The following is a 22,595-nucleotide window of genomic DNA, read 5'->3' on the forward strand; positions in this document are numbered from 1 at the left end:
TAGCAAATAGCTACCTTGATAGCTAAATGTGAAAATAGCTAGATAACTATAAGATCGTGTACTGTTCTGTTCACCTGTATCCCAGTGTGGGCATGTACCTCGGATAGAAAAGACCAGGGTGGATTTGAAATGAAGACAGAAACACATACTAGACACTGCAATAACCGACGTGATGGTGGTTCCGACTACGTTTAGACATTCATGGCGTTTCATGCTTATAATTAATAAGCTAAGGCATCTGTAATTGATTTAGGAGATGCGGGCTGTCGTGTGAGACTCGGAGCTCAGTGTATGTGTGCAACTGGGCACCTGCCTGTACACGGGATGGATTCCAGCACCTACATTCCTTAGAACAGGGAGCGATGTTTGAACTGAAACTCGTACTACGGTGGGCAGCGGCAAAGATCTTATCTGCTCTAAGATCATTGGGCAGCAGCACCGTTCACCCATCTGGCAGATCTGACACTCTCCCAGTGCATGGGGCGGATCAGATTCACAACTTGGGATTCGTTGAATTAAAACAAAAACACCCGCCTCATTGGTCGGAACGCAAGAGCAAAGACAAAAGCAAAGATATGATCTTTGGACAGAAGTTGTGAGATCTACACGGAAATCCAGGCAGAAAATACATGCGATGGCGAGGTGAGGCTTGCTTTGATGTTGCTGTCTATGTTTTCCCCATTTGGCCCACTCCACTTCTTGCCACTTTCTGCCCTGTCCTAGACCAGTGGTCCGGCCGGTCACTCCTTGAGAGTGGGTGGAACCGGGATTGCGGGAGTCCACCTTTACCTTGGGCCGCAGTATATTCCAGTTAACCCTTTCTGCTGCTGCAAATTCAGGAACTGTCCGGATTTTAACACAATCTGTCGGAATTCTGTCTGTGGCATCCGATGCAACATGTTTCGCGGTCGTTTTGTTCGCCGGCACCCGCACACACATTGCTGAGCCGTCACTGGACACCATGCAACTTGGGTCACTGGGATTTAACCCATTCTAATACACTGTCATTTTCCATTAACACTGTAATCCCAGTTGATCGGGTTTATAATCCGGTTCCTACAGTTTCCCGGGCGGTGTGGAGAGAGAATTCTTCAGCTCATTGCCGAGTGAACATGCTGCACGGGATTATTGTTGGTCTTCATCCCGCAAACGAGAAATCAGCCCGAAATTAGCCGACCAAAACTAAAACAACCCGCGAAAAGAAACGCGTTCTCCGATTCACCAGAACACTGCATGTGGTTTTAGCTGGTATCAGACGTGAACACAGAGCGAGAAGGCCGGGAACTGCGAAATATTCACGTTAATGAGAACATAAAAATAGCAGGAAGAAAATTCCTGTTCGCTTAAATTGTATCCATGTTGAAATAATCCCTCACGCAGGTCGACCCATCTGAACTGACTTCTGGAGAGCAGAGTTTTGTCACCAGTCTTTATATAATAAATAACCATAGTGAGTAACAGTGGGCCGGAGGACAACTGAGACGTTTCCAGGAATGCCGCAGACAGACAATAGACAGTAGGTGCAGGAGTAGGCCATTCGGCCCTTCCAGCCAGCACCGTCATTCAACGTGATCATGGCTGATCATCCACAATCAGTACCCCGTTCCTGCCTTCTCCCCATATCCCCTGCCTCGGCTATCTTTAAGAGCCCTATCTAGCTCTCTCTTGAAAGCATCCAGAGAATTCCACAGACTCACCACTCTCTGTGAGAAAAAATGTTTCCTCGTCTCCGTTCTAAATGGCTTGCCCATCATTCTTAAACGGTGGCCCCTGGTTCTAGACTCCCCCAACATCGGGAACATGTTTCCTGCCTACAGTGTGTCCAAACCGTTAACAATTTTATTAGATTAGATTAGATTATTGTCATTCAGACCTTTCGGTCTGAACGAAATTTTGTTTCCCTGCAGTCATACATATAATTAAATAAATGACAAAAACACACAATCAACACAAATTTAATATCCACCACAGTGAGTTCACCAAACACCTCCTCACTGTGATGGAAGGCAAAATCTTAAAGTCTCTGTCTCTTCCCTCTCTGTTCTCCCTCTGCGCCGAGGCGACGGTTCAAACTCCGCGGGTGGTCGCTGCCTCCGCCACAGCTCCAGAACCGAGTCGGGTCTCCGCTGCCGCTACCTCCATACAATCTTATATGTTTCAATGAGATACCATCTCATCCTTGTAAACTCCAGAAGTTGCAAACTCATAATTCCTACAGGTTACATTCAAAACATATCCCTACTGTATCCCTATCAGCAGAAAGGGTTAACAGGAATTAAAAAACACTTTATTCACAGTAGATTGTCAAACCGGTTGGTCTTGGTTTCAGCAGCGAGACCGCACCCTGTTCTGAGGAATGTGAGGGTTGGAATCCACGCTGTGGACAGCTAAGATCTTTGGTGGGCAGGCAGCTGCTTGCACCTGACACTGAGCGCTGCATCTCACAAAACTACAGCCGCACCTCGCAAATCAAGATTCACCCGACTAGCTGGAATGAGGTTAGACTATCGCAGCTCAAATTTATTTCTGGTCATTTTTTCCAATCAATAGCAATATAGCCATCAAAACATGAAGCAATCAATATTTAAAATATATAATGACATTCATATTATCGGCCCAGCCATGAATCAGTAGCGTGGGGTTATAATTCTACTTGCGCTGGTGACATACGTGTTGCTGCTGGTGTCTGTTACAACACTTTGATTCCCTCGCATTTACTCCGCATTAAGAACACGGCCCTGTGGCTGGGAAAGGACACAGGTTTACGTGGATAGGTCAGTGGCAGTAAAGAACATGGTGTTTGTAGCAAAGTGGGAATATTGGAAAGTGTTTTGGGAGTCATGGTTCAATGATGATCATAGACTCCGTCAGTTAATAATTTATCCAAAGTAAATGCAGATCTCACTTCATTGTTCCACTTCTGAAGCCACCCGATAATTGAACTATTTTACCACCTCCTCACAGTAACTCAAACCTGGCAGAGGAATTAAACATCTTCCAGTGTTCAAGAAAGGAACTGCAGATGCTGGAAGATCGAAGGTACACAAAAATGCTGGAGAACTCAGCGGGTGCAGCAGCATCTATGGAGCGAAGGAAATAGGCGACGTTTCAGCCGAAACCCTTCTTCAGACTCAGACAATCATCTTCCTGTTCTCTGAGGAAATAACGTTCAGATTAGAAAAGCGGGCATTAGTTAGTGCATTAAATTTGGACTTTCAGATGGTTTATCGGACGTTGTATGAGATCAGATAGTCTATGACCTTGGGAGGACGGGTCCATTGGATCAGATATTGTGTGTGTTAGTTCACCAATTAACTTTTTCATTCGCCTTCAATTGTTGCTTGACGATTATCTTAACATTGTTAATTCCAGAACCACAGAATGATGGAACGCTTGTCATCATCATGGCTGAAGGTGGCGATTGGGGAGGTGATGCAGTGACATCTACATCAAGTCAACAGAAAGGTTTGTAGAGCCGTCTGTGAAATATAAATGTTGCCCTGACAATGGGCGTTTGTGCAAATACTGAGGTTCACAAAAAAAGGGGAAATAGGGAAGGGGTTGAGCAGAGACAATTTACAACTGCATGGACAGCACAGTCATACGTGGACGGATGCAGGAATTGTGTGATAAATCGCTGCAATTTGACGTGTTATCACAAAAGTTGTCAGAATATCAATGCCCAGAATCATGCGTAGAAATGGGCTTTTGGCTCACGATGGGTCTGCCAGCCACCAATCCCTCTACACTCTTACCAACGTCTGCAGATTCGCCACAGTAAGCATTTATCAAAATGCATGACAGCATGGTTTTCTAAGAAAGAACTGCAGGTGCTGGTTTAAACCGAAGATAGACACAAAAAGCTGGAGTAACTCAGCGGGACATGCAGCATCTATGGAGAGAAGGAATGGATGACGTTTTGTGTCGAGAAGAAGGGTCTCGACCCGAAGCGTCACCCATTCCTTCTCTCCAGAGATGCTGCCTGTCCCGCTGAGTTACTCCAGTATTTTGTGTCTATCTGTGGTTTTGTAAGAGCTCCATTCAAGACCTGACTAAATTGCAACGAGTTGTGAATGTAACTAGACCATCAGGCAAACCAACATCCCTCCCTATCTGCACTTCCCGCTGCCTTGGCAAGGTCACCATCATAATATAACCATATAACCATATAACAATTACAGCACGGAAACAGGCCATCTCGACCCTTCTAGTCCGTGCCGAACACATATTCTCCCCTAGTAGTCCCATATACCTGCACTCAGACCATAACCTTCCATTCCCTTCCCGTCCATATAACTATCCAATTTATTTTTAAATGATAAAAACGAACCGTCCACCACCTCACTGGAAGCTCATCCACACAGCCACCAGTTAATTCGCAAGTGATGTCCCCTTGTTTGGAGTTCCTCTAAGTCCCCCCAAGCTAGTTGCTAATCACTCTCTATTTTGTTGACATCCTTCCTATAATTAGGCGACCAAAATTGTACACCGTACTCCAGAATTGGCCTCACCAATGCCTTGTACAATTTTAACATTACATCCCAACTGAACCATCCACTCACCATCAGGCAACTGAACCATCCACGCACCAGTTAGCAAATGGTTCCTTCCGCCTAATTGAAGACCCTCGGACTATCATTAATCACACTTTACAGGAATTAACTTACACTGAATGCCACTCCCATTATCTTGTCCTGTGCCTTGTAGCTCACTAGATTGTAATGCATAGTATTTTCTGCGTCTGGTTAGTACACAGCAAAAACACTTTTCATTGTATCTTGGTACACATGACAACAATAAACTAGAGTTAACCCATTTCCCAGCACTCCTTGGTTTGTTGCCCACTGCCCACCAAAGATCCTATAAGATCTTTGCTGCCCACTTACAATTTGAATGCTAATTAGTGTGGTAAAATGGATTAGTAAGTATGCAGATGATACCAAGATAGGGGGTGTTGTGGATAATGAAGAGAATTTCCAAAGTCTACACAGTGATTTAGGCCATTTGGAAGAATGGGCTGAAAGATGGCAGATGGAGTTTAATGCTGATAAATGTGAGGTGTTACACCTTGGCAGGACAAATCAAAATAGGAAGTACATGGTAAATGGTAGAGAATTGAAGAATACAGTTGAACAGAGGGATCTGGGAATAACCGTGCATAGTTCCTTGAAGGTGGAATCTCATATAGATAGGGTGGTAAAGAAAGCTTTTGGTATGCTAGCCTTTATAAATCAGAGCATTGAGTATAGAAGCTGGGATGTAATGTTAAAATTGTACAAGGCATTGGTGAGACCAAATCTGGAGTATGGTGTACAATTTCGGTTGCCCAATTATAAGAAGGATGTCAACAAAATAGAGAGAGTACAGAGGAGATTTACTAGAATGTTGCCTGGGTTTCAACAACTAAGTTACAGAGATAGGTTGAATAAGTTAGGTCTTTATTCTCTGGAGCACAGAAGGTTAAGGGGGACTTGATAGAGGTCTTTAAAATGATGAGAGGGATAGACAGAGTTGATGTGGACAAGCTTTTCCCTTTGAGAATAGGGAAGATTCAAACAAGAGGACATGACTTCAGAATTAAGAGACAAGTTTAGGGGTAACATGAGGGGGGACTTCTTTACTCAGAGAGTGGTAGCGGTGTGGAATGAGCTTCCAGTGGAAGTGGTGGAGGCAGGTTCGTTGGTATCATTTAAAAATAAATTGGATAGGCATATGGATGAGAAGGGAATGGAGGGTTATGGTATAAGTGCAGGCAGGTGGGACTAAGGGAAAATAATTGTTCGGCACGGACTTCTAGGGCCGAGATGGCCTGTTTCCGTGCTGTAATTGGTATATGGTTATCTGGTTAATCCAGGTGCTGCCAAAATAATGTGAGAGTACTGCGTCCAACATCGCCTCAGGCAGTGTGTCCCAGACTGTGGCCATCCTCTGGTGAAAGATTCTTCTCGTGAGACGATCCTGTAAACCTCATAGTCCTGACCTAAATCTATGAGCATTTTGTGACCAATCACTACAATTCAATTAACTTTGAAACCCTGTGCAAAAGGACATTTCTGGCATTGAATGTAAAATTCTAAATTGGGTGGTGCAATTCCACCTTTGACAGTATGAGATCGGAGCAGTCATTGGAGTAAGTTGTATGTGTGTAAGGGGATGTCTGAAAGGGGAAGTTTTTAAATTGTGATGGTGAGATTTCAAGATATGCATGTTGTTAGTGAAGTACAAGTGAGGAACACAGGATGATGAGAGAAACTGAGACTCTGGTTTGGGAAAAGGAGACATGGGTTAGGTATAGGCTGCCTGTATTAATGCTTTCATGGTAGATGTGTCAGAGTTTGAGGAGCAAACTTTAGAACAGAATCACGAGGGTAAAAAGTGTGCACATGGTGGCACTTATAATTAAGGGGAAGCTGAATAGATTTTACACGTATATTATAGAAAAAGAGGTAGCTGGAGAGTGAAAGAATCCCCTCAGTGGTCATCTACGTGTGGAGCTGCAGGAGATGGGCAAGGTATTCAATTATATTTTCTCCTCCGTATTTATCATGGAGAACGACTTGAAGTCTTGAGTGCAGTTGTATTACAGTCGAGGTGGTGCTGGATGTTCTTAACTATGTGAAGGAAAGTAAATCTCTGGGCCCTGAACAGATGTATCTGAGGCCACTGTTAAAGGATAAATTGCAGGAGCCCTGTTTCAGATATGTGAATCTTCGTTAACCGTGGGTGAAGTGCTGAACATTTGAGGGTAGATAATGCTGCGCTTCTGTTTGAGAAGTGTTACAAAGAAAAAACCTGATAACTCGAGACTAGGAACCGCAAGAAGCTTAAATTATAGATTAGTAAGCCTAATATTTGTGGTAAGACAGTTACGATAGAGGATATAAAGTGGTAAGATCTATGTGTATTTGAAAATACAGATATTGGGGATAGTCAGCATGGTTTTGGCTTTGGAGGTCGTCTTTCACAAATTTAATTGGATCTTTTGAAGAAGTAACTGAGTATGTTGATGAGGACAGGGCCAGTGACATAGTCTGTACATATTTCAGCCTATAAGATTCCCTGTGTTAGGTTAGATCATGTTGTGTCCTCATGGGATGATGCCTAACTGGATACAGGATTGGCGTGATGACTGGAAGCAGAGTGATGGTAGAAGATTGCTTTTCAGTTTGGATGCCTGTGAATGGTGCATCACTTGGGGTCTATGTTGTCCCACTGCTGTCTCATCTGAAGAAATGAATTCAGTGGCGATGTCAAGGTGTGATTAGTAAGTTTGGATGGAAGTTTGTGAAGTCGAACCAGGAAAGGACCTTTGTGTTGTACGGAACTGCCTTGGAGAGTATCCAGTACGTACTTAATTCCCAAAAACACATCAGGATGCATAGTGGTGAAGGTGGCTTTTGGCAACGCTGGCCTTCATCATTTGGGAAAATCAATGTAGAAGTTGGAACATATGTTGCAGTTGCACATGACATTGGCCGCACTTGCATTCTGTTCAGTTTAATCACCCTATTTCAGTAAAGATAGCATAAGATCGAAGGTTGTGCAAAGAAGATGTACGCGGGTGTTCCCAGTATGAGCTGGAGAAAGAGGTTGGGCAGGCTAGAACATTATTCTCTGTTGTGCAGGAGACATTATTCTTTGTTGATCTCGAGTGTGGTGCTCTTAGGTCTGTCTAACACTTGTTGGCCTCCCAGCTCAGTTGAACTGTCCAAGATGGATTCCACCGGGTGGAGCCCGAGCAGCAGCCTCACCAGCAGCTCCAGTGTTTTTTTTAACTTTTTGTTATTTTTGGTGTGTCTATATGTGTATCATAATGTTTCTCGGTATGTTTTGATGATGTGGGGACTGGGGGGGGGGGGGGGGGGGGGGGGGGGGGGGGGGGGGGGGGGGTGGGGGGGGGGCTCCAGTCACCTACCTCAAAGAGATGCGACTTTTTGCATCTTCGCCCCACCCCACGGCCTAATAACTGGATTGTTAGGGCCTCTCCAGACCGGACACGGAATCAGATCCTCCAACAGCAGGGGCAGACTACCCATCGCGGAGCCATCCCTCCAGTCACCTACCTCAAATCGTGGAGAGATCTGCGACTTTTTGCATCTTCGCCCCACCCCACGGCCTAATATGGAAGGTAAAATTATATTGTGTACTGTGTTCTCTTTACTTGTATGGCTATACGGTCATTCAAATAGCACTTATTCACGATTGGGGCATGTGACAATAAAGTGAACTTGAACTTGAACTCGGAATGTTGACCCATTCCAGGTTGCAGGATGACAATAGAGGAGTGACTCAGCGGGGGGACATCAAGAACAAAAGGGGGATCCAGGGGAGATTGCCGAGTACAAAGGTGGGACCCAGCAGTGGGCCCCCAACAACAGGGGAGATCCCCGATAACAAAAGGAGAACAATCAGAGGACGGCAAAAACAAAGCGGACCCAGTGGAGTGTGGTTGGGGGGTGGGGTGGCGTTTGTGGCTGCGTTCAGCGGCAGGCCTGCATAGCCGCTGCGAGCAGCAGTTAGAACTGTTTGATTAACACGGCGACTCTTGTGTCCTGCAGAGTTGAGGTCTGCTGTATGGTTTTACCCGGTTGTGAGCAAAACAAAGCATTTCACTGAACCTCGGTACATGTGACAATAAAATATTGTGGAATATTGAGATTGAAGGGTGATCTTATATAGATGTATAAAATCATGAGGGGGAGTTAGATAGGGTGCATGCACAGGTATTTTTCCTTGGAGTAGAAGAATCTAAAGGGCAGAGGCTTAAGGTGAGAGGGGGACCATTTAAAAGGAACCTAAGGGTTAACATCTTCACACAGGGTGGTGAGTATATGGAAGAAGCTGTCTGAGGTGATAATTGAAGCAGGTACCATAATATCATGTCATAGTTATAGGGAGATATAGCCTGGAAACAGGACCTTCTGTCCAACTTGCCCTCACCGGCCAACATGTCCCTGCTGCACTAGTCACAGCTGCCCGCGTTTGGCCCATTTCCCTCTGAACCTGTTCTATCCATTGACCTGTCTAACTGTTTCTTAAGCTTTGAGATAGTCCCTGCCTCGTCTACCTCCTCTGGCAGCTTGTTCCGTACACCCACCACCCTTCCTGTGAAAAAGTTACCCCGACAGTCCTATTAAATCTTTTCCCCAATAGACACATGGACAGTGCAGTTTAGAGAGATTATGGTCAAACCGTGGACTGATGGGACTAGCTTAGATAGACAATAGGTGCAGGAGAAGACCATTCAGCCCTTCGAGCCACCACTGTCATTCACTCCCTTCTCCCTATTGGGCATTTTGGTGTAGGTTGGACCGAAGGGCCTGTTTTCTTACTCTGTTGTTAAGATGACCATTAACTTCCAATTGCCCTAGAAATGTCATCTCAGCTTGCTGCCAGCTATTCCAAAATTGCTCTGCAACCTGCAATTAATGGTTTTTCAGGTGGGAAATTAGGCAAAGTTTTCAAAAGACTTTTGCCAGGCACCTCATCAAAGAAAGATGGTCAAAACACAGGAACAACGACAGAAAAACAAAGTGGGATTGAGAGCAGAAAGTCAATGGAATGTGAAGCTGCCAAAGAGAAAAGGGAAAAATGTCAGTCCCGAGGGAGAGGAACAGGAGACGTGGATCACGGCCCTGGAACTGACCCAAGTGGCGAAATCCATCATGACCGAGATCCATCAGACAAGGAATCATCGAGTCTCATTCAAGAGACAGGTGAGTGAAATGGGAGGGGAGTGGATGCTGCAGAATGGTGAAGACTGGAGGGACAGGGAAGAGAAGAAAACAAAGGGGTTAGAGTGAGGGTAAACAGGAGCGAGGAATAGTGGTGGAGGAATGTTATACTGACTAGGTTCGTGACCAGTAATATTCTGCAAGGATCAGCTCTGCAATTTCTAAACATGTCCACGATTGGACAAAAAGGTCAGTGGTCGAGTTAGTAAGTTCTAACACAAAGTAAATCTTGTAGAATTGTGGATTATGAGGAAAGCTGTCAAATGATCCACTAGAATACACATCAGTTGGACATATGGTCTGAGTAAAGGCAGACGGAGATTGGTTTGTTTTATCTGAGTAATGAAGGCTGAGTGGTGGCCTAATGGAAGTATAGAATATAAGGGGCATAGATATTGGCAGTCTTGTTCCCAGGGTGAGGACCCCCTGCTGTACTCACTCTATACTCATGACTGCGTAGCCGGTCATAGTGCAAACTCCATCATCAAGTTCACCGATGACACCACTTTGGTTGGACGAATCACCGATGGGGATGAGCCAGAGTATAGAAGTGAGATCGACCGACTGACCAAATGGTGCCAGCACAACAACCTGGCCTTCAACGTCAGTGAGACCAAGGAACTGATTGTGGACTTTAGTAGGGGAAGGATGCGGACCCACAATCCTGTTTGTATCAATGGGACAATGGTGGAGAGAGTCAATAATTTCAAATTCCTGGCTGCGCATATATCAGAAGATCTTTCCTGGACCTAGTACACTGATGCAATTGTAAAGATGGCAAATCAACGACTCTGCTTCCTGAGAAGATTATGGAGATTCGGCATGTCAAAGAGGATTTTCCTAAACTTCGACAGGTGCACGGGAGAGAGCATTCTGACTGGTTGCTTCGTGGCCTGGTTCGGCAACTTGAACGTCCAGGAGCGAAAAAGACTACAAAAAGTTGTGACCACTGCCCAGTCCATCAACGGCTTTGACCTCCCCACCGTCGAAGGGATCTATTGTAGTCGCTACCTCAAAAAGGCAGCCAACATCATCAAGGACCCACACCATCCTGGCCACACACTTATCTCACCACTGCCATTAGGAAGAAGGTACAGAAGCCTGAACACTGCAATGTACAGGTTCAGGAACAACTTCTTCCCCACAGCCATCAGGTTATTGAACACAGCTAATAAGCTATGAGCTCTGAACTGTAAATGACTGTATTATTATTTGTTTATTTGCACTATATCTGTTATTTATTGAACTTTTTATTTTTTCCCCTGTTATGTACAATGTTTACATATTCACATATTCTGTTGTGCTGCAGCAAGTAAGAATTTCATTGTCCTGTCCGGGACATATGACAATAAAACACTCTGGAATCTTGACTCTCTTACTGGAGAGACGAATGTTTAAGAGGAACAGGTTTTTACGCAGACTTTGGTCAGTTCCTGGAGCGTCCTGCCTGACCAGGTGCTTCAAATTGGCATGATATTGTTGATGCAGATATGGGGCATCGATGGGCCAGTTCCCGTGCTTCACTATTCTATGTCTATGTATCATCTCCATGTTTGGCTTCATTAATCTAAATCATAAAGTCAGATGCTCGTACAGCAAGGAACCAGGCTCTTCGGCCCAATATACCCCATCTGTGCTGGTCCCATCTGCCTACATGTGCTCCATACCCTTTGAAACCTTTCTGATCCAAGCAAATGTGCAAATATATTTTAAAAGTTATGGTATCATCTGCCCCAACTACCTCCTCCGGTCTGAAGAAGGGTTTCGGCCCGAAACGTTACCTATTTCCTTCGCTCCATAGATGCTGCTGCACCCGTTGAGTTTCTCCAGCTTTTTTGTGTACCTTCAATTTTCCAGCATCTGCAGTTCCTTCTTGAACACTACCTCCTTCGGTAGCTCGTTCCATATGTCCAACACACTCTGCGTGAAAATATTCTCCCCCAGATTCCTAAATCTTTTTCCTCCAACCTTAAATCCATTTTCTCTGTTTCTTCATTCCCCTACTCTGGGTCGAAGACACTATCCACTCCCATCACAAAATTATCCACCTCAATAAGATCACCCCTCATCGTCCTGCTCTCCAAAGAATAAAGCCTTGGCATAGAAACATAGAAAATAGGTGCAGGAGTAGGCCATTCGGCCCTTCGAGCCTGCACCACCATTCAATATGATCATGGCTGATCATCCAACTCAGTATCCTGTACCTGCCTTCTCTCCATACCCCCTGATCCCTTTAGCCACAAGGGCCACATCTAACTCCCTCTTAAATATAGCCAATGAACTGGCCTCAACTACCTTCTGTGGCAGAGAATTCCACAGATTCACCACTCTGTGTGTGAAAAATGGTTTCCTCATCTCGGTCCTAAAAGATTCCCCCCCTTATCCTTAAACTGTGACCCCTTGTTCTGGACTTCCCCAACATCGGGAACAATCTTCCTGCATCTAGCCTGTCCAACCCCTTAAGAATTTTGTAAGTTTCTCTAAGATCCCCCCTCGATCTTCTAAATTCTAGCGAGTACAAACCGAGTCTTTCCAGTCTTTCTTCATATGAAAGTCCTGACATCCCAGGAATCAGTCTGGTGAACCTTCTCTGTACTCCCTCTATGGCAAGAATGTCTTTCCTCAGATTAGGAGACCAAAACTGCATGCAATACTCCAGGTGTGGTCTCACCAAGACCCTGTACAACCCTGTCATTCACTGAGGTCCTGTCCTGTTTTGACTTCCCAAAATGCAACACCTTGAGCTTAAACTCCATTCAACATTCCTCAGCCCAACGGATGAAGACCTCTTTGCATCATTTGATGCCATCGTACTAATCATTCATTGTGTTCTCATCCAAATCTTTGATTTAAACTACAAAGAGCAATGGGGCAGCAACGATCCCTGGGGAATACCACTAGTCACAGGCCTGCAGTCTGTAAAACAAACTTCCACCCTCGCCCTCTGCTTCCTTTCACGGTGAATTCTCTATCCAGTCAGCTAGCTCTCCCTGGATCACTTGTAATGAAACCTTCCAAAGCAGCCTATCATGCGGAACATTACCAAATACCCTGAGGTCTATATAAATAAAGCCTATGGCTTTTCCCTTATCAATCTATTATGTTACTTCAGAAAATGCAATCAGATTTGTGGGACATGATCTCCGACGTACATAAATATGTGAACTATCCGAAATCAGCCCTTCTCTATCCCATAGAAACATAGAAACATGGAAAATAGGTACAGGAGGAGGCCATTCGGCCCTTCGAGCCAGCACCACCATTCATTGTGATCAAGGCTGATCGTCCCCAATCATAACCCGTGCCTGCCTTCTCCCCATATCCCTTGACTCCACTAGCCCCTAGAGCTCTATCTAACTCTGTCTTAAATCCATCCAGTGACTTGGCCTCCACTGCCCTCTGTGGCAGGGAATTCCACAAATTCATAACTCTGGGTGAAAAGGTTTTTTCTCACCTCAGTCTTAAATGACCTCTCTTTTATTCTAAGACTGTGGTCCCTGGTTCTGGACTCACCCAACATTGGGAAAATATTTCCTGCATCTTGCTTGTCTAATCCTTTTATAATTTTATATGTTTCTATAAGATCACCCCCTCATCCTTCTAAACTCCAGTGAATACAAGCCTAGTCTTTTCAATCTTTCCTCATATGACAGTCCTGCCATCCCAGGGATCAATCTCGTGAACCTACCCTGCACTGCCTCAATCACAAGGATGACATTCCTCAAATTAGGAGATCAAAACTGTACACAATACTTCAGATGTGGTCTCACCAGAGCCCTATACAACTGCAGAAGAATCTCTTTACCCCTATACTGAAATCCTCTTGTTATGAAGGTCAACATTCCATTAGCTTCCTTCACTGCCTGCTGCACTTGCATGCCAACCTTCAGTGACCGGTGTACAAGGACAACCAAGGTCTCGCTGCACCTCCACCTTACCTAACCTAACCCCATTGAGATAATAATCTGCCCCCTTGTTTTTGCCGCCAAAGTGGATAACCTCACATTTATCTATAATATACTGCATCTGCAATGCATCTGCCCACTCACTCAACCTGTCCAGGTCACCCTGCAACCGCCTAACATCCTCTTCACAGTTCGCACTGCCACCCAGCTTTGTGTCATCCGCAAACTTGCTAGTATTGCTCCTAATTCCCTCTTCCAAATCATTAATATATATGGTAAACCGTTGCGGCCCCAACACCGAGCCTTGTGGCACTCCACTCGCCACTGCCTGCCATTCTGAAAAGGACCCGTTCACTCCTACTCTTTGCTTCCGGTCTGCCAACCAATTTTCTATCCATGTCAGCACCCTACCCCCAGTACCATGCGCTCTAATTTCAAGTTCAAGTGAGTTTATTGTCATGTGTCCCTGTATAGGACAATTAAATTCTTGCTTTGCTTAAGCACACAGAAAAATAGTAGGCATTTACTACAATACAGATAAATGTGTCCATACACCATGATATAAATATATACACACATAAATAAATAAACTGGTAAAGTGCAAATAACAAAAAGTGGTTGTTAATGATCAGAGTTTTGTCCGAGCCAGGTTTAATAGCCTGATGGCTGAGGGGAAGTAGCTTTTCCTGAACCTGGTTGTTGCAGTCTTCAGGCTCCTGTACCTTCTACCTGAAGGTAGCAGGGAGATGAGTGTATGGCCAGGATGGTGTGGGTCTTTGATAATACTGCCAGCCTTTTTGAGGCAGCGACTGCGATAAATCCCCTCGATGGAAGGAAGGTCAGAGCCGATGATGGACTGGGCAGTGTTTACTACTTTTTGTAGTCTTTTCCTCTCCAGGGTGCTCAAATTGCCGAACCAAGCCACGATGCAACCGGTCAGCATGCTCTCTACTGTGCACCTGTAGAAGTTAGAGAGAGTCTTCCTTGACAATCCAACTCTCCGTAATCTTCTCAGGAAGTAGAGGCGCTGATGTGCTTTTTTGATAATTGTGTTAGTGTTCTCGGACCAGGAAAGATCTTCAGAAATGTGCACGCCCAGGAATTTGAAGTTCTTGACCCTTTCAACCATCCCCTCCTACTCCTTCCAAAGTCCACAATCAGTTCCTTGGTTTTGCTGGTGTTGAGGGCCAGGTTAGTGCGCTGGCACCATATGGACAGTTGCTCGATTTCTCTTCTATATTCTGACTCATCCCCATCAGTGATACGCCCCACAATAGTGGTGTCGTCAGCGAAGTTGATGATGGAGTTCGCACTGTGGTTCGCTACGCAGTCATGGGTATAGAGTGAGGACAGCAGGGGGCTGAGCACGCAGCCTTGAGGTACTCCCGTGCTGATTGTTATCGAGGCTGACACATTTCCACCAATACGAACAGACTGTGGTCTGTGGATGAGGAAGTCGAGGATCCAGTTGCAGAGGGATGCGCAGAGACCCAGTTCTGCGAGTTTGGTAACCTGTTTGGAGGGGATGATTGTGTTGAATGCCGAGCTGTAATCAATGAATAACAGCCTGACATATGAGTTTTTGTTGTCCAAGTGGTCCAGAGCGGAGTGGAGGGCCAGCGAAATTGCATCCACCGTTGATCTGTTGTGGCGGTAAGCGAACTGCAGTGGGTCCAGGTTTTTGTCGAGGTAGGAGTTGATTTGCTCCATGATCAGCCTCTCAAAGCACTTCATCACCACCGGCGTTAGTGCCACTGATCGATAGTCATTGAGGCACGTCACCTTACTCTTCTTGGGCACCGGTATAATTGATGCCCTTTTAAAGCAGGTGGGGACCTCAGACCTCAGAAGTGGGAGGTTGAAAATGTCCATAAAAACTCCCGCCAGTTGGTCCGCACAGGTTTTTAGAACAAGACCGGGTATACCATCAGGACCAGGTGCTTTTCGGGGTTTCACCCCTCTGAAGGATTTCCTGACGTCGGCCTCTGTGACTGAGACTGAAATGCCATCACAGCGAATGGGGGATCGGGAAGGCACATCAGTATTCTCCCTGTAAAGGCGTGCGTAAAGCACATTGAGCTCGTCAGGGAGTGATGTTTCACCGACATTCGAGCTGCCTCCTGGTTTCGCCTTGTAGGAGGTGATTGCATTCAGGCCCCGCCACAGCTGCCGAACATCTGTCTCATCATCCAGTTTGGAGCAGAAGTCCCTTTTGGCCTTTATGATGGCCTTACCAAGGTCATATCTGGACTTCATGTAGGCCACTGTATTATCGGACATGAATGCCCTGTGTCTGGACTTCAGGAGAGTGCGGATCTCAAAGTTCATCCAAGGTTTCTGATTGGGAAACACTCGGAAGGTTTTTGTAAGGATGCAGTCCTCCACACATTTCTTTATGAAGTCTGTGACAACTGTGGCGTATTTGTTCAAGTCCGTTGCCGAGTCCTTGAACATTTCCCAGTCTACAGACTCCAAACAGTCCTGGAGTTGTTCTTCTTACCTCTTTAATAATTGACTCCAGCATCTTTCCCACCACCGGTCAGTCTAACTGGTCTGTAATTCCCCGTTTTCTCACTCGCTCCTTTCTTGAAAAGTGGGATAACATTAGCTATCCTCAAATCCACAGGAACTGATCCTGAATCTATTGAAAATTGGAAAATGATCACCAATGCGTCCACAATTTCTAGAGCCACCTCCCTGGGGACCCTGGGATGCAGATCATCAGGTCCAGGGGATTTGTCATCCTTCAGTCCCATTAACCGACCCAATACTATTTCTCGCCATGACATTTTCTTTCAGTTCCTATACCCCCTTAGAACTTCTGTCCTCCAGTACATCTGGGAGATTGTTTGTGCTTTCCTTAGTGAAGACAGATCTGAAGTACCTGTTCAACTCTTCTGCCATTTCCTTGTTGGCCATAATAATTTCACCCATGTCTGCCTTCAAGGGACCCAAATTTGACTTTGCTAGTCATTTCCTCTTAACATATCTAAAGATGCTTTTACTGTCCTTCTTTATATTCCTAGCCAGCTTCCCTTCGTACTTCATCTTATCAGCCCGTATTGCCCATTTTGTTTCCTTCTGTTGTCCTATGAAAGTTTCCCAATCCGCTGGCTTCGGCTACTCTTTGCTGTGTTATACATTTTTCTTTTAGTTTTATTCTAATATATCCCATTATAGAAATATCGTTCCCCTTAATATTCTCCAGTCATTTGCCTACCACAGAAGTTAGGACTCTGGTCTATGCTTTGTAGATCCTCTTAAATGCAGAATATGAGGTGCTGTTCCTCCAATTTCCGGAGCAACACCAGAAATTGGAGGAACAGCACCTCATATTCTGCCTGGGTAGCTTGCGTCCGGATGGCATGAACATTGAATTCTCCCAATTTTGCTAGCCCTTGCTGTCTCCTCCCCTTCCTTAACCCTCTAGCTGTCTCCTCCCATCCTCCCATCCGCCCGCCCTCGGGCTCCTCCTCCTCCCTTTTTTTCCTTCCTACACTCCCCCCCCCCCCCCCCCCCCCCCCCCCCATCAGTCTGAAGAAGGGGTTTCGGCCCGAAACGTCGCCTATTTCCTTCGCTCCATAGATGATGCAGCACCCGCTGAGTTTCTCCAGCAATTTTGTGTACCTTCGATCTTCCAGCATCTGCAGTTCCTTCTTGAACACCATCTCTTGAGGTGTCCCTTGTGGTCCATGGGGAATGGTTTGAATGTGAATAAGCGAGTCGCTCAGTGCAAGATTTCAATACTATTATACCACCAAGCCACAGGATGGAAATGGCTGATTCAGTTTAGTTTCTGGTTCAATGTTGACACACACCCCTCCCTCCTCCCCCCATAACCTTCCCGCTCCCACCCCCAACACCGGGAGATTGATTGTGGTGGACAGTGGTTCATGGTTCACTTGGTAATCTTTTCATAAAAACATAGAAACATAGAAACTAGGTGCAGGAGTAGGCCATTCGGCCCTTCGAGCCTGCACCGCCATTCAATATAATCATGGCTGATCATCCAACTCAGTATCCTATACCTGCCTTCTCTCCATACCCCCTGATCCCTTTAGCCACAAAGGCCACATCTAACTCCCTCTTAAATATAGCCAATGAACTGGCCTCAACTACCTGTGGCAGAGAATTCCAGAGATTCACCACTCTCTGTGTGAAAAATGTTTTTCTCATCTCGGTTCTAAAAGATTTCCCTCTTATCCTTAAACTGTGACCCCTTGTTCTGGACTTCCCCAACATCGGGAACAATCTTCCTGCATCTAGCCTGTCCAACCGCTTAAAAATGTTGTAAGTTTCTATACGATCCCCCCTCAATCTTCTAAATTCTAGCGAGTACAAGCCGAGTCTATCCAGTCTTTCTTCATATGAAAGTCTTGACATCCCAGGAATCGGATCTGGTGAATCTTCTCTGTACTCTATGGCAAGAATGTCTTTCCTCAGATTAGGAGACCAAAACTGTACGCAATAGTCCAGGTGTTTCTCACCAAGACCCCGTCCAACTGCAGTAGAACCTCCCTTCTCCTATACCCAAATCCTTTTGCTATCAATGCTTAAATACCATTTGCTTTCTTCACTGCCTGCTGCACCTGCATTCCTACTTTCAATGATTAGTTTACCATAACACCCAGGTCTCATTGCATCTCCCCTTTTCCTAATCGGCCACCATTCAGATAATAGTCCTGAATATCCTGTTTTTGCCACCAATGTGGATAACCTCACATTTATCCACATTACACTGCATCTGCCATGCATCTACCCACTGACCCTGCCTATCCAAATCACCTTGCAGCCTCCTAGCACCCTCCTCACAGCTAACACTGCTCCCCAGCTTCGTGTCACCTGTAAACTTGGAGATGTTGCATTCAATTCCCTCGTCCAAATCATTAATATATATATTGTAAATTGCTGGGGGGCATTCTGAAAAGGACCCGTTTACTCCTACTCTTTGCTTCCTGTCTGCCAGCCAGTTCTCTATCCACATCAAAACTGAACCCCTAATACTGTGTGCTATAAGTTTGTATACTAATTTCCTTCTTGTCTTTATCATTGTCTAATCCCACTATTATTATTTGGTTTACAGCAGAACGGCAGAATATGGTAACACCTATCCACACCACGGCTGAAGTTGGAAACAGGACTGCGGCTCCAGTGACCTCAACAGTAAGGACAGACACAGGTGTGTTGCAGAATTCTTCACGATATAAATGTCTTGATATCTGGTTTGCGTCTAATGCATGGTCCACAGGTCAGAAGGATAGGGGAATAAGGAAGGGACTGAGAAAGAGAGGATGTTAACATCTGCAGGCAGTAGTTGAAAGGACAGAGGGAGTGATAGTAGAGGCGATTAATCATTCTCATTGAAGATTCAGATATGCATCAATGCAGTGACTGGGGAGAGGCTTTCTGAGAAAGTGAAGAGTATAAGATGACACATGTATCGTGGCGACTCTTGTGTTTGGACTCTGTGTAGTCTGCACTGTTGGAGTTATTACGGCCCAAGTTGTGCCTCAGAGTCATAGAGGCACCCGGCATGGAACACGGCTCTTCAGCCCACCTTGTACACGTCACACAACATGGCCGATCTACTGTAGTCCCACAAGCCTGCGTAAGGCCCATGTCCCTCTAAACCTATACTATCCATGTACTGATTTAACCATAAAATCCCCGACCCCACCTGAAACCTATGTCATTTGTTTCTTGATTCTCCTCCTCTGGGTAAAATACTGTGCATGTATCTATTTTATAATATAATAGAGAGTATCTCTTCCTCTCCTGATCCTGGTGTACAGGAGGATCACTGAACGTGTACACCTGACAAAGTATCATTGAAGCCAGGGAGCATGAGGCCACAGAGAGTGGAGCGATGGTGATGGGTGGGACACACTTGGTTGAAGGAGAGCATTTGCAAGGCGTTTCCATTATCCATGAGTTAACTGGTGGTTCACACATGTGAAGATAATCCGAGGGAGATTAGCTGGATTCAACTACAGTGTTGCCTCAGGTGATAAGTGCATCTGCACCTCTTCATCAGTGCATTTGTCTACTGTGTTTTTGCTGTGATTTGTTCTCTGTCTGAACACCGGCTATGGAGATGATCACAGTCCCCCAGTGCCCACCCTTCCCGCGTCCACACTGTCCCATCCCCCTGGGTCACGCACTATCCCATCCCTTGGGGCCCATGCTCCCTGGGTCACACTGTCACATACTCCCCAGGTCACATACTGTCCCATCTACCTGGACCCATGCTCCCTGGGTCACACCATCACATGCTCCCTGGGACAGACGCTATCCAACCCTCCCCTGCCCACACGCTGCTTCAGCCTCCACGATCCTTCAGGCTGATGTAGGGGGCAGCCGTAAGTTGGCAGAGAGGAGTGGCAACATAAAGCCTGGCAAGCGAGATGGATATTATTGAGGCGGTTATTTTTGATAGGTAGGTTGAACAAAGGCTAAAGTGAAAAATCAAGGTGTTAGGCAGAAGAATTGACTGTTTGAGATTGTAAAAATAAGGAAAGGCATATAGAAGGCAGGAAATGGGGAGGGGAGAAATTGGTGCTAGACAGTGGAGAGAGTGCGGGGGGGGGGGGATAAAGTGGGTGTGCGGTTTGGATTGTTACTTAAAATTGGAGAATTCAATGATCATACCATTGGATTGTAGGCTCCCAAGCTGAATTTGAGTTGCTGTTCCTCCGGTGAGCATCTGTCCATGGACAGAGAGGTTGCTATGGAAATGGGAAGAGAGTTACAATGGTTGGCAATTGGCGAGACAAAGCATAGACCTGGTGATGTTTTGCCGAACACTTGCTTTATCCACCAAGACCTGCTGGATTTTCCGGTTACTAACTATTTTTACTCCTCGCGCTGATTTCTCCCTTCCCCCTCCCTTTCCACACACATTAATTCATCTCGCTTCACCATTTGAAACTCTTATTTCCTTTTATTTCACACCTGTCTTTTCATCTCTGGTCTTTCTCCAATTATCAGCCTATCAAAAACTCCCCTCACCTGTATCCACCTTACTTACCAGGCTTTGACCTGTCCCTCCTCTTGTCCACATTTCTCCCCACTCAACCCCACCACATTTTGCCTGAAGAAAGGGCCAGACTTGAAATGTCACAGAAACATACAAACATAGAAAATAGGTGCAGGAGGAGGCCAATCGACCCTTCGAGCCAGCACCGCCATTCATTGTGATCATGACTGACCGTCCCCAATCAATAACCCGTGCCTGCCTTCTCCCCATATCCCTGCCTTCGCCACATATGTCACCTATCCATATTCTCCAGAGATGATGGATGAACCACTGAGTTCCTCTAGCACATTGTCTTATTCCGAGATTCTGTTTTGATCATTCTAATAGGGGGCAGGAACAGTCAGGATGAGGGTTGCTGTTGTAGCTGGAGCCAAGGTGACTGATTCAGATGGTGTTTAGCTTCTCTCTTTGAATACACAGATCTAACGCCTACATTCTCTGAGTTCCTGACACAGTGGAACGACTTCCAATTGTTCCAGCTGACAAAATTCTATCGGGAGAGACTGAAGCAAGCGATTGAAGAAGGGGTTGAAAAACTCGGCTTCATGATGAGACGGCAGGGAAATTTCAGTGAACAGGAACACGGGGTAAGTGGAAGGATCACGGTGACTTATGTTTCCTGTCACAGAACTAACATCATCGAGGGGGGAAGAGTGACCAATACCAGTCCCACTCATCTCACACTCCCTGGGTTGAACAGCGCAATGGAGGCACTGATCTTTGATCAATTTGTGTCCTGTAGATCTGGTATCAGGAATACAACCTGACTGCAGGTAGATGGTACTAGGGGAAAATAAGTGTTCGGCACAGGACTTGTAAGGCCGAGATGGCCTGTTTCCGTGCTGTAATTGTTATATGGTTATATGGTTAACCTGTGACCTGGGGATTTCTGAGAATTGTCCATTCTGATCCAGCTGTTCTTCCTACACATGCATCTTAGCACAACAGTCAGGGGACAGTAAACTTGTAAACCAGAATCAAAAATGATAATATTTCTCAAGTGGCATCAGTTTCATTGGTCACATTTAGTTCAGTTCATAAAACCACCGAGCACATTGGGCATAAGCACAAGGAACTGCAGATGGTGGTTTACAAAAAAAACACACAATGTGCTGCACAAAATAACTCTGTACAAAAAGTACATTTGCTAAAATCTACAATATAAATAAACGTCAGTTATTGACGCATCTGTGGGAAGAGAAGCCGAGTTAATGTGGAGTGAAAGGAGGGGATGAGCTGCAGGAAATGTGCAAGAGAGGGATATCTGTGATGGGGCAAAACTGGGATAGGTATAGAAATAACAAAGTTATCTGGTCAATGAGTGAATGCCGGCTTACAGAGGGTAAGAATATAGATGAAAGAACATAATTGCTTCAAAACACAGAGCAGGTTGGACTGGACGCATCCATTCCCAGTGGGATGCAGTCCACTGTGCGTGTGTGGACGTGGTGTCGAAGGACGAGAAGCCGAAGCAAAGAAGTCAAAGCCAAATAGCCGAAAGGAAACAAAGCCGAAACGCCAACGAACCAAGAGGGCGGGATGATGAAAAGCCAACTAACCGAAAGGCTGCTCTGCCGAAACGTCAAATAATGGCTTGTGTGGGAAAGTGACCCCTACCCTCCTGTCTCCACCAGTCAGTGATGTGATGGACTCGGGGGTCTGGAACAATTGTTGACAAGTCCCGCCCCCTGGCGATGTCATGTCCGTTATTTGACTTTTCGACAGAGTGGGTTTCGGTTAGTTGGCTTATAGGTGACGCAGCCTTTCGGCTAGATGGCATTTCGACACAGCGGCCATTCAGTGAGTTTGCTTTTAGGCAACGCAGCCTTTCGGTTTGTTGGCTTTTAGTCGCCCGCCCTCTCAGTTCATTGCTGTTTCGGCTTTGTTTCCCGCTATTTGGCTTTCACTTCTTTGCTTCGG

At 45.6% G+C, this 22,595-nt stretch overlaps 1 protein-coding gene across 2 annotated transcripts; it reads left to right on the forward strand.

Moving 5' to 3' along the window:
- The first annotated feature begins 469 nt into the window (after window positions 1–469).
- On the forward strand, window positions 470–21,457 carry LOC129715965 (uncharacterized). Of its 2 annotated transcripts, none has more exons than XM_055665848.1 (5): window positions 470–642; window positions 3,373–3,465; window positions 9,441–9,716; window positions 18,723–18,818; window positions 21,096–21,457. In XM_055665848.1, exons 1-5 carry the CDS (start codon window positions 630–632, stop codon window positions 21,440–21,442), a joined length of 825 nt encoding a protein of 274 aa, XP_055521823.1. In that variant the 5' UTR covers window positions 470–629; the 3' UTR covers window positions 21,443–21,457. The 2 variants fall into 2 exon arrangements, with proteins under 2 accessions (XP_055521823.1, XP_055521825.1); XM_055665850.1 differs by lacking the exon at window positions 470–642 and adding an exon at window positions 2,310–2,498.
- The last annotated feature ends 1,138 nt before the right edge of the window (window positions 21,458–22,595 follow it).

The sequence above is a fragment of the Leucoraja erinacea genome, unplaced genomic scaffold (genome assembly GCF_028641065.1).
Source record: "Leucoraja erinacea ecotype New England unplaced genomic scaffold, Leri_hhj_1 Leri_1558S, whole genome shotgun sequence".
NCBI lineage: Eukaryota > Metazoa > Chordata > Chondrichthyes > Rajiformes > Rajidae > Leucoraja > Leucoraja erinaceus.